Raw genomic sequence first — 13,337 nt, 5'->3', positions numbered from 1 at the left:
GTTGATAAATGAATTGCCCAGGGTGATGGGATTTGGATCTAGGTTCTAGACACAAATCTCATGTTTTTTTTGCAAAAACACATGACTACAACAGAGGGAAGAGAAGGTATTCATGAGAAATAGGAGGGGCAGTGCATTTAAAAACATTAGAGAATCATTTGCCTTCTTTCCCTCCTTCACTTTCTCCTACCTCAATGTTGGAAACAGAGCTGGAACTGTCTATACCATGAATACACATACTCACACACATACACACACACACTAAAGAGCCCTTCTCTGCCACATGGTCTCTTAGAATTTAAGCAAGTAGCTTTGAAAATCAACAGCCATTTGTTTCATCTTGATTGTAATTTCAAAAATTTTTTTTATTGTTCTAGCCTCTCTTGCATTAGATAACAGAGTGATGGAAGAACAGTAAATTTCAGTGCAGATTACAAATGAACCTTTATCTCCTGAAGAAATAAATTGGAAATTAGTGGCTATCACTAATACTGTTTTGAACAATGAGCTATTGCTTATGTTTTGATAAACTTCAGAAAGCTAAATGAGCTTTGAAAAGGGAAGAGAAAGAAAGAAACCAAAGCACTAATGCTTGCTTTGGAAAAGCCCCATTAAGGATGCATTATCACCAAGGTTTGGATTCTCCAAGAACTGGAAAAAAATACAACTTGGTCCTGGGGGAAAAGGGGGGAAAGGATGTATTCTCTTGAATCCAGCTATCTTTAAACACTTAAGCAAATTAATTTAAGGCTCCCCATTCCACAATTCCCAAGGCAGTAACTGAACTGAATGCTTCTCTTTCCCTACTTTGCCTTTCACATCTAACAAGTTTTATAATCATCAGACTGCAGTAAATACACAAAGACAGTGTGAACAGTTCTGAAAATGGTTTGGGCCATAGTAAACCAAAGAGAATCTGAGGGCATATGTACATAAAAAAGCCATGAGATGAATATTTTGAAAGGAGAAACTTCAGACCTAAATATAATATTTACATGGAGTCATAGTAGTGATTAAGTGCATGAAATCACCTTAAGAATCAAAGTGGGTTACTGGCTAGCCCAACGGCAAGGATCATAGCAAATTAGGATTGTAGTTTTGGAGCTGGACAGGAAGTTGGTCTGAACTCTCCCTTTAACAGATGAAAAAAATGAGGCCTAAAGTGATTATGTGACTCCCCTTTGGTTACATAATAAGTAGTATATGACAGTCAGGATTTGAATATAGCACTTCTGATTCTGAATACATAGTTGTTTTCCTTGTAACACATTTTTCTAAGATGAGTCAAGAGAATGGAAACCGCCAAAATTTGACAATGGATCTGTGAAACTGGAAGCTGAGAGATGCATTACAGACAAGATGTTCTGATACCAGAATTAGCAAGTGATCAGAATTCTTCAGATAAAATAGGGGAGTAGAGATGCATAGATGTTACCATCTTCAATAAGAACTCCAACTCAACTACTAGGATTTCCCTTGGATGTTTTGGTTTTCCTTCCACAGGAAAGAAGGCTGACACTCATAAAAGGGGAATAAAGAAATGCTATTACCCTCTGAATAGTCTTTAATGTGAGCCCTTCTCAATTTCTGGCAAAGCATGTTCTCTTTTTGTTCAAATGTTTAGAAGGAGGTTCTATGATCCCATTATACTTTCATTCTCTAATGCTTGCAAAATAGGAGAAGAGGGAGAATATTCCTAGGAATGGGCTAGAAATGAGCTAAATTCAGATATACGCAAGATTTCACTTGGAAGTGGCATAAAGTAGAGCATATTTTCTACTCTTAAAGACATCATCAAGATTTTCCTCAGCCTATCACAAGAATAGAGTCAAGGAGCTCTATTTGTCAGATGTGTTACAAAAGGATAAAAAGATTTAGAGCCTGAAAGGATCTTAGAGATCATTTGATTCAATTCCCATATTTTTAAAATTGTATTTTACTTTTTTTACAATTATATGTAAAGATAATTTTTAACTTTTTTAAAATTTTGAGTTCCAAATTTCCCCCTCCATTTTTTCCCTCTTCTTCCTAAAATGGCAAGCAATTTTATAAAGGTTATAAATGAGCAACTATGTAAAACATATTTCCTGTTATGAAAGAAGAAACAAAAAAAAAAAAAAAAAGAAGAAGAAACGGACCAAAAGGGGGAAAAATTAAAGTGAAAATACTAGGCTTTTATTTGTATTCAGACTCCATCAGTTCCTTCTCTGGATGTGTACACCATTTTTTATTAGGAGTCCTTTGGAATTGTCTTGGATCACTATATTGCTGAGAAGAATTAAGTCATTCATATCAATTCCCATATTTTACAGATGAAGAATCTGAGGTACAAGGAAGAGAATTAACAAAGATAAAGCTAGCAGATATAGGATGCAAATCCACTTCTTCTGATTTAGAAGGCAGAACACCTCCCACTCTACCATTTACTAAAACATTAATGTCACTAAACCAATTTGCTTTCCAAAAAGGTAGACTAAATTCCAAAGCCACAATTCATAAAATGAATGGAAATGCTGTAGGTCATGTGTTACAATCAACTCATAGCTCCCAGCATAGGACCTTGGCATAAAGATTTTTTAATTTGATGTACTTGCCAATTCTATTATCAGGCACTTCTTTATTTTTTAAAAAAGATCATGACATTTAGAATAACAAGGCTGGGGAATTAATGTTCCTTTACATTTTTAATTCTGACCATAATTTATCGCTGAATAGTATGTGAATGTGACTGAAAGGGTGGGGAAAGATTAATTGAAACTGCTTTTAAGTTGTGTTTGCAGAGTGCCTAGCCTTTATCCAGTTATACAAGAGACATTAAAGAACAAGTTTATGTCCTGGCTCCAAAGCTGGATTTACATTTTACTAGTAGCCTTTGAAACATGTCCATGGGTTTTTCTCCCCTATTGAGAAATTACTGAGAGCAAAAGACTTTTGCTTCTTTCCATGTTTGTGTCTGAATGTATTTCACACATATAACTTTTAGTAAGTAATGGAATTCAACAATCATCTGTCAACATGATTTGTGTACCAGAGTCCAGCCCTTAATTTGAAAATACCTTACTATTTTCTGCTCTTCTAAAGAACTGAAATGAAGAGATAGAATTGTTTCCCTGGGAGGATATTTTCCTAGGGAAAGCTAGCAGCACATTGTTTATTTTTGTCAGACCTTTTGGTCTTTTGACTTGTCAGCTCCAATCTACTTGTTAAATCAAGAAGGGTCCCATTCTCTCCCTATTAATCCAACAATGATGTAGAGACTGGCTCTTACCCAGTCTGCATTTTTTTTTTCCTTAGAAAATTCAACATGAAGGGAAAATAATGAAGTTAACTCCGAGAGTTATTCTTATCCTTTTTTCTTTGTTTATCCCTTGGGAATGGAAGTCTAGTCAGGAACAATCTTGATGAAATATTGCCAGAAAATCTGGAAATGCCAGTGACTGAGAAAAAGAATAAAAGATTAAGTGTCTACTCAACTACTCCAGATATGGGAAGGTTGAAATAGTGATCCTGAGATTTTAAAGGACTCAACTCTAGCTCTGACTAAGTTCACCTTCCATTCTCTTGTTCTAGTCTAAATTTGAATGGAATTAGATAAATTTTCTCAAAAAGACAATAGCAAAGACCAAGAGAAGCCAAATTTAAATAGGCTTCAGAGAGAGATATGGGCCAGAAATATCGCTGACTGAGTCAAGGACAAAGAAACTTTATAGAACAATAAATTTAGAAATGGGAGGGACCTATAAGACCATTTAATTCTATCCCCTAATTTTAGAGATGAGAAAATTCAGTTTCATTATCTGTAAAATGAAGATAACAATAGCACCAACCTTTCAGGGTTCTTGTGAGGATAAAATGAGATAATAATTACAAAGTGTTTAGAACAGTACCTAGAACAGGAAATATTACATAAATGTTAGCTATTACTAAAATAAGGATGATGAGGATGAGGATGATAATGGAGGTACAATTACTTGTCCAAGGTTATATAGGCATCTGCCAGAAATAGGATTTTAATCCCCAAGTCCTCTGAATCCACAGCTAGTATTCTTTCCACTTTTTGACTCAAAATGGAAGAAAGATAGGATTTTAAATTGGTGAGGGATGGCAGAACAACAGATAAAAAATACAGCTGAAATAGAATTCTAAAGCCAAGTTCATCTAACCACAAATGTTCACAAAATCCACAATTTGATTCCATTCAATATAATTCCATTTTACTTTCATAAATTAAACACGTGTTTAGTAGGCTGTGGACACAAAGATGAAAAAGATACAATTGTAGACAATAAAATTTGTCAAAGATATACATATATTGAAACTTTAAATTACAAAGTAATCTTTAAAAAGCCCCAGGCTCATGAAATTAAAGCTAATGCTAGAAGTTTCTGTTAGAAAGAAAGGTTGGAAACCCCACTCCAGGAGGATAATATTACTTTCACATCACAAAGACCTTCCTTGATGTCCATTCTCTTGTGAAGGGCTTATTTCATTCTCATCCTTCAGCTTAGTGCTAAAATGTCAAGCAAAACACATTCATAATTGGCCAAACTATATGATTCTACTTGTATAGAAAAGTACCTGAAGATGATATGGAACTCTTAGCCCAAAAGCCTGCCTTCCAAGATAGCTATAATCTGAATTTTAAACCCCTGCTTGTCTGTGGAGAAGACCAAAACTGACATGCTCCTGGACCTCCCATATCTATCTCTCCATAAGAAATACCTTCCCAGGATCCAAACTCACTGTTCTTCTCTGTCTTGTGCTTGGGTTGTTCTGGCTCTGGAAGACAAGGGCAGGGTCCCTCACACAGGGTGGTGAAGCCTTTTCCAGAGGAACAGGAATGGAATTCCAGCTTGCACTGCAGAAAGAAAAGTTACCGAAGCCTTTAGAATATTGGGAGAATAGCTACCTACATAAACTACTCTCAAATGCACATTAAATGAGGAGGAAAATATAAATTAATGAAAAAAAATATATCTGGCAAGAAATGAAGTTACATTACTTCAACATAGAAGCATTTTCAGTAATTGCTTTTTAAAAAAATGTCACCAGGAAAGAAAGATTCCAAAAATTTCCTATAGAAATAGAATATATAGGAATATATAGGAAATATAGGAATATATAGGATATATATATATAGGAATATATATATATAGGAAATATATAGGAAATATATATATATATAATATATATATAATATATATAATATATATATATATAATATATAAAATATAATATAATATATATAATATAATATATATAATAATATATAATATATATAATATATATATAAATATAAATATATATAAATATAAATATATATATATATTATATTCCTATATATTATATATATTATTATAATTTCCAAATATAATTTCCTATAGAAATAGAAATAGAAATGAAGTAATAGACAAGCTTGGCCCCAGAAGGAGGTATACCTTCTTCTTCACTACAGAGATGCTGGATTTTGAATGTTGAATATTGCATATTGTCATTTAATATGGGGACAGCTAGATGATGCAGTGGAGAGAACACTGGCTTGAAGTAAGACCTGAGTTCAAATTTGACCTAGGATTCTTAACTTTCCTAGCTGTGTGACCCTGGGCAAGTCACTTAATCCCAATTATTTTACCCACCAAATTTTTTTTTATATGGTTGATATAGTAAAATATACTGTCGATAGAGATATGGTTAACATTTTGATTTTTGCTGAACGTTTTTTTAAACATTTTTTTACTTACTACAAGAGACAACTCAATTGGTAAGGGAAGATTCTTGAGCTTACAGATATGATGCAACAATAAAAGGTATCAGTAAATTTTAAAATGCTTTGAGATATAATTGACTTACTTTAATAAAGACATCAAACTAGATTGTATTTATCATATAAATTGTATAAAAATGGTTGTTGCTAACAACTATTCTGAAATTTTTTTCAATTAGCAAAAAGTCACTTTATTTTCCACCTCTCTTCCCTACTGAAAAGGGGAAAAAAGTTTTAACATTATATTCATGGTTAAGCAAACAAATTTCTACATATTCTCCCACTTTGGAGGCAACTAGGTGGCATAGTGGATAGAGTGCTGAGCCTTAAGTCAGGAAGACCTGAATTCAAATCTAACTTTAAAGTCAGTAATGTGATGTTGGGCAAATTATTTCACTTCTGCTTCAGTTTCCTTAACATAAAATGAAAATAATAGCAGCAATTCACTTATAGGTTTTTCTTTTTAAGATAAAATTATATAACATTTGGGAAAGCACATAACACAATTTCTGGCACATAATAAGCACTTAATAAATGCTTTCTCCTTTCTCAAGGAGTTTAATGCCTATCTTAAAATCTTCTTCATCCTTATCTTTGCCTGACATATCCTCTAGAATACTTTATCATCTCATTTCATTAAACCTCCCCAATTTCTTTGACTTACATCATCACTCATAACAGTACTTATCTCCATTACCCTGAAATGTGAAACTTCTCTCAATGACCATCATTTCTTTTCCTGCCATTTTTTACTCTATACTCTTTTTTTTTAGATTTATTATTTGCCCTCATGAATTTCATCTAATTCCTTTAATATTGTCTGTTCCTGAACTGATCTCTTCTACTCTGACCTTACTTTTTTTTTTTTCTTTTTTTATCCCCCATTGGTTTTGACACTGTAACTAACAAGTACAACTATTATAGTATCATCTGCACTTTTATTCTATCATAACTGATACCTCATCAAATCTGAACCCAGCATCATCCACCTCTATTTTCACATACACAATTAAATGTGCTACAGAAAGAATCCATGCTTCTTGGGTTCACTGTCTCAATCAATAGTTATTAACAATTGGGTGTCAGTTACTCTCATCCAATAGTTTTTCCTCCAATCATACTTATGCTACTTTTCTCTCTTGTGATTTTCTTCTATCTGATGGTTCTATCTATCTGATGGTTCATTCCTACTGGAACAGAGTCCCCATTTCCCAGTCTTTAGATGGATATCCCCCAAGGCTCTCTGTCCTAGGACATTTTCTCTTTATACTTTCTTAACTAAGAAGTGAGGCAGAATATGTCTTGAAGTCATGAATTTTCTAATTCAGAATGCACAATATTTATTTCATTCCCTTATCTTTGTTTATGAGGCCTCTATTTTATTCAGACTTCAGGTATTTCTTATGCAACAGTATCCTAGGTCTTATTATTCTGTTTCTTTCAACTCCCTCTTCCATTTCATTCTCTACAAGAGAGGTAGAGAACATCCAGCCTGCGGGCCATATAAGACTTGGGAAATCATTTGCTAAGGTGACTACACTGAGTTCTATAAATTGAAAATTTTATATGGTCCATGAATGATGTTAAAAATATCCAAATAGATCATGTCAGGAAAAAAAATTCCCCCTTCCCCCCTTACTCTACACAGCAATCAAAATAATCTCCAGAAAATATTTCTCCCTTAAACACTCCCTTGCCCACTTAATACCCACAAAACCAGATACAAAGAATAATAGGCATAAGATGGAAATAAGGACTGGTTTCAATGAAATTATGAAGGATCTGGTGAGGAAACTCCCTTGGCCAATATAATTGGTACCTTCTGTGCAATTGCCTATAAGTTCAAGGAGTGGTTTAGACTCCTAGAATTGAACTCGTTTCCCTGAATTTGGAACCAAATATTCCACATTATCTCCCAGGTATAGTACATAAAGGAGAATAACAATGAAAAGGTCCAGTTCATAAAAGATAAATGGAAAGTAACATGGTTTCAAAAAAAGACCTGTTCTCAAGATGATCTGAGTTCAAATGTTGATTCTTGACATTCATTATTTCAGTATGGGAAATTATTAACCTTTCTGATGCTCAGTTTCTTCAATGTTACTGTAGTACAATTGTCAAGAAAACTGCAAATGGGGTCACAAAGAGTCAGGTATGACTGAAAAATGAAATATATCCTATTTCATTACTAGCAGTGGCAGCATGGATAGAGAACTAGCCTTGTCATTGAGATTATCTGGTTTAACATGAACTCTGACTATGTGACTCTGAAAAAGACACTTAGTTGTCAGGATTCTAGGCCAGTGCAGTCAAATTCAAATAGACAAGAATTCCTGTGGTTACATATTGACTTAGAAAACCACAAATTCGCATCATCTATGCTGTATTGTATTTTTATTTATTTCTTTTTTTTTTTTTAGTAAAGTATTTATTTATTTTTTAGTTTTTGTTTTTTATTAAAGCTTTTTATTTACAAAGCAAATGCATGGGTAATTTTTCCAACTTTGTTATGGAATATTATTGTTCTGTAAGAAATGACCAGCAGGATGAATACAGAGAGGCTTGGAGAGAATTACATGAATTGATGCTAAGTGAAATGAGCAGAACCAGGAGATCACTATATACTTCAACAATGATATTGAATGAAGATGTATTTTGATGGAAGTGGATATCTTCAACAAAGAGAAGATCTAACTCAGTTTCAATTGATCAAGGATGGACAGAAGCAGCTACACCCAAAGAAAGAACACTGGGAAATGAATGTAAACTGCTTGCATTTTTGTTTTTCTTCCTGGGTTATTTCTACCTTCTGAATCCAATTCTCCCTGTGCAACAAGAGAACTGTTCGGTTCTACACACATATATTGTATCTGGGATATACTGTGACATATTTAACATATATAGGACTGTTTGCCATCTAGGGGAGGGGGTGGAGGGAGAGATGGGAAAAATCGGAACAGAAGTGAGTGCAAGGGATAATGTTGTAAAAAATTACGCTGGCATAGGTTCTGTCAATAAAAAGTTATTATAATTTTTAAAAAAAGAAAAATAAATAAAAATAAAAATTAAAAAAAATGTTTTCCCAACTTTGACCCTTGCATAACATTTTGTTCCAAATTTTCCACTCCTTCTCCCCACTCCCTCCACTAGCTGGCAGGTAATCCAATATATGTTAAATATTATGAAATACATGTTAGATGCAATATATGTATACATATTTATTCATTTCTCTTCTTGCACAAGAAAAATAAGATCTAGGAGGAAGAAAAAGAAAAATTCTGAGGAAGAAAACAAAATGCAAGCAAATAATAACAGAGAGAGTGAGAATGCTATGTTGTGTTCCACACTCTGTTGCTCTCTGGGTAGAGATGGCTCTCTTCTTCACTGCACAAGTGGAACTGGTTTGAATCATCTCAATGTTGAAGAGAGGCATATCCATCAGAATTGATCATTGTATAGTCTTTTATTGTCCTGGTTCTGATCATTTCACTTAGCATCAGTTCATGTAGGTCTCTCCAAGCCTCTCTGAAATCATCCTGCTAGTGATTTCTTACAGAATAATAGTATTCCATAGAATTCATATATCATAATTTATTCAGCCATTCTCCAATTGATGAGCCTCCACTCAGTTTCCAGTATCTTGCCACTCCAAAGAGGGCTGCCATAAACATTTTTGCACATATAGGTCCCTTTCCCTCCTTAAATACCTCTTTGGGATATAATCTCAGTAGAAACACTGCTGGATAAAAGGGTACCTACAGTTTGATAACTTTTTGAGTATACTTCCAAACTGCTCTCCAAATGGTTGGATACATTCGCAGTTCCACCACTAATGTGTCAGTGTCCCAGTTTTCCCACATCCCCTCCAACATTCGTCATTATCTTTTCCTGTTACCTTAGCCAATCTGACAGGTATGTAGTGGTATCTCAGAATTGTCTTAATTTTAATTACTCTGATCAATAGTGATTAGGAGCACCTTTTCATGTGGCTACAAATAGTTTTTATTTTTTCATCTAAAAATTGTCTGCATATACTTTGACCACTTATCAATTGGAGAATGGCTTGAACTATTATAAATTTGAGTCAATTCTCTATATATTTTAGAACTGAGACCTTTATCAGATCCTTTGGATGTAAAAATATTTTCCCAGTTTATTGCTTCCCTTCTAATCTTGTCTGCATTAGTTTTGTTTGAACAAAATCTTTTTAACTTAATATAATCAAAATTATCTATTTTATGATCAATAATGATCTCTAGTTCTTCTTTGGTCACAAATTCCTTCCTCCCCCCAAATCTGAGAGGTAAGTTGTCCTATGTTGTTCTAATTTGTTTATAATATGATTCTTTATGTCTAGATCATGTATTTTTTAAGAAATATTTTGGTATATGGTGTTAGGTGTCAGTCTATGCCTACTCTCTGCCATACTAGTTTCCAATTTACCCAGCAGTTTTTGTCAAATAGTGAATTCTTATCCCCAAATCTGGGGCCTTTGAGTTTGTCAAATATCAGATTGTTATAGCGATTAGCTATTTTGTTCTGTGAACCTAACGTATTCCGTTGATCAATTTCTCTATTTCTTAGCCAGTACCAAATAATTTTGATGACCACTGCTTTATAATATAGTTTTAGATCTAGTACAGCCAGGCCACCCTCATTTGCTTTTCTCTTCATTAATTCTTTTAAAATTCTTGATTTTTTGTTCTTCCAGATGAATTTTGTTATTTTTTCTAGGCCAGTAAAATACTTTTTTGGGGGATGATTGGCATAACACTAAATAAATAGATTAGTTTCAGTAGTATTGTCATCTTTATTATTCTCTTGACTTATCCATGAGTACTTGATATTTTCCCAATTGCTTAGATCTGATTTTGTTTATGTAGAAAGTGTTTTGTAGTTTTGCTTATATAATTCCTAACTTTCCTTTGGCAGATAGATTCCCAAATATTTTGTGTTATCAACAGTTATTTTAAATGGGATTTCTCTTTTTATCTCTTGCTGTTGGATATTGTTAGTGATGTATAACAATGCCGATGATTAATGTGCATTTATTTTATTTCTTGCAAATTTGCTAAGTATACAATCATATCATCTGCAAAGAGTAATAATTTGGTTTCCTCATTACCTACTCTAATTCCTTTAATCTCTTTTTCTTCTCTTATTGCCAAGACTAGCATTTCTAATACAGTATTGAATAGCACCAGTGATAGTGTTTCACCTTGTTTCACCCCTGATCTTATTGGGAATGCTTCCAGTTTATCCCTATTACATATGATGCTTGCTGATGGTTTTCAATAGATGCTACTGACTATGCTAAGGAAAAGTTCATTTATTCCTATACTCAAGTGTTTTTAATAGTAATGGATGTTGCATTTTACCAAATGCTTTTTCTGCATTTATTGAGATGATCATATAATTTTTGTTAATTTGGTTATTGATATAGTCAATTATGCTTATAGTTTTCCTAAGATTAAACCAGCACTGCATTCCTGGAATAAATCCTACTGGGTCGTGGTGTATTAGGTTGGGGATCATTATGTGTAATCTTTTTGCTAATATTTTATTTAAGATTTTTTCTTCAATATTCATTAGGGAGATTGGTCTATAATTTTATTTCTGCTTTCAACCTACCTGGTTTAGATATCAGTACCATGTCTGTGTCATAAAAGGAATTTGGCAGGAGTCCTTCATTCCCTATTTTTTCAATAGTTTACACAGTATTGGAGTTAATTGTTTTTTGAATGTTTGGTAGAATTCACATGATTAATAGCATTTTTTTTATTTCTGTTTCTATAATGGGACTATTTAAGTAATTTACTTCTTCTTCTGTTAATCTGGGCAACCTATATTTTTGTAGGTATTCTTCCATTTCACTTAGAATGTAAAATTTATTGGCATAAAGTTGGGCAAAGTAACTCCTGATAATTACTCTAGTTTTCTCTTCATCTGTGGATAGCTCTCCCTTTCATTGTTGAGACTAACAATTTGACTTTCCTCTTTCCTTTTTCTAATCAAATTAACTAAAGGTTTATCTATTTTGTTGGGTTCTTGCATAAAAACAACTCATAATTTTATTTATTAATTCAATAGTATTTTTAGTTCCAATTTTATTAATATCTCCTTTTATTTTTAGAATTTCAAGTTTGGTACTTGTTGGGAGGGTTAATTTGTTATTTTTCTAGCTTTTTTAGTTGCAAGCCCAATTTATTGATCTTCTCTTTCTCTATTTTATGCAAGTAAGCATCAAGAGATAATAAAATTTCTTGTTATTACTGCTTTGGCTGCATATCACAAATTTTGGCATGTTGTCTCATCATTCTCTTGGATGGAATTATTGATTGTGTCTATTATTTCTTATTTCACCCATTCATTCTTTAGTATGAGATTACTTAGTTTCCAATTTCTTTTTGCTCTATTTTCCCCTGGCCTTTTATTGAATGTAATCATGATCTGAAAAAAAAATGCATTTACTATTTCTGCCTTTTTGCATTTGATTTTGAGTTCTTTATGTCCTAAGATATGGTTAATTTTAATAAGTTCCATGAACTGCTGAGAAGAAAGTGTACTACTTTCTGTCTCTATTCAATTTTCTCTAAATATCTATCATATCTAGTTCTTCTAGTATTCTGTTTACATCTTTAACTTCTTTCTTATGTATTTTTTTGTTTGATTTATCTAGTTCTGAGAGAGCAAGATTGATATCCCCCACTATTATAGTTTTGCTGTCTATTTCTTCTTACAATTCTCTTTACTTTTCCTTTAGGAATTTAGATGCTACATCATTTGGTGCATATATGGTTTATATTTATATTGCTTCATTATCTATGGTACCCTTTAGTAAGATATAGTTTCCTTCCTTATCTCTTTTAATTAGATAAATTTTTGCTTTTGCTAGATCTGAGATCAGGATGGCTACCCCCTGCTTTTTTTTTTTTTTTTAACTTCATCTGACTATAATAGATTCTGCTCCAGCTTTTTACCTTTACTCTGTATGTATTACTCTACTTTAAATGTGTTTTTTATAAACAACATATTGTAGGATTCTGGGTTTTAATCCAGTCTGCTATCTGCTTAAAAATAAAACTATGGGAGAGTTTACCTCATTCACATTTACATTTAAAACTGCTAATTCTGTATTTCCTACCATCTTATTAATCCAAAATTATACTTTTCTCTTTCCTTTTCCCCTTTGCCTCGTCCCCAGTATTTTACTTGTGAGCACTACTTGTCTCAAGCAGTATTCTCCCTTTAGAGACTCTCCCTCTTTCTTATACCTTTCCCCTACTATTTCTCTTCTCCCTTCTATTTAGCCCACCCCTTTCCATTGTCCCCTTTCCCCTCCCACTTTTCTATAAGATGAGAAATGTTTCTTGATGAAACTAAATATATCTAATATTCTTCCTTTGGGCCAAATCTGATGAGTAAGATTCACACAATATTTATCACATTCCCTTTTCCCCCTCAATTATAATGTTTTCTTTGCCTCCTTGTGAGATGTAACTTCCCTCCTTTTACCACTACTTTCACCTTTTTTCCGTTAGAATCCCCTTCCATTTCTAATTTCTTTTTTATA

General features: G+C 33.0%; 1 protein-coding gene across 2 annotated transcripts in view; it reads right to left on the bottom strand.

The window, feature by feature from the left end:
• Positions 1–13,337, bottom strand: part of SPOCK1 (SPARC (osteonectin), cwcv and kazal like domains proteoglycan 1) — a 616,330-nt gene that overhangs the window by 124,907 nt on the left and 478,086 nt on the right. For both annotated transcript variants that reach the window (XM_031953010.1, XM_031953011.1), the window contains exon 6: positions 4,744–4,858. In XM_031953010.1, coding sequence (XP_031808870.1) covers positions 4,744–4,858 — 115 coding nt within the window. The remainder of the gene's footprint in view (positions 1–4,743; positions 4,859–13,337) is intronic.

This window comes from Sarcophilus harrisii, chromosome 2 (genome assembly GCF_902635505.1).
Source record: "Sarcophilus harrisii chromosome 2, mSarHar1.11, whole genome shotgun sequence".
Taxonomy (NCBI): Eukaryota; Metazoa; Chordata; class Mammalia; order Dasyuromorphia; family Dasyuridae; genus Sarcophilus; species Sarcophilus harrisii.
Note: the sequence above shows the minus strand (reverse complement) of the source record. Positions and strands in the feature narration are given on the sequence as shown.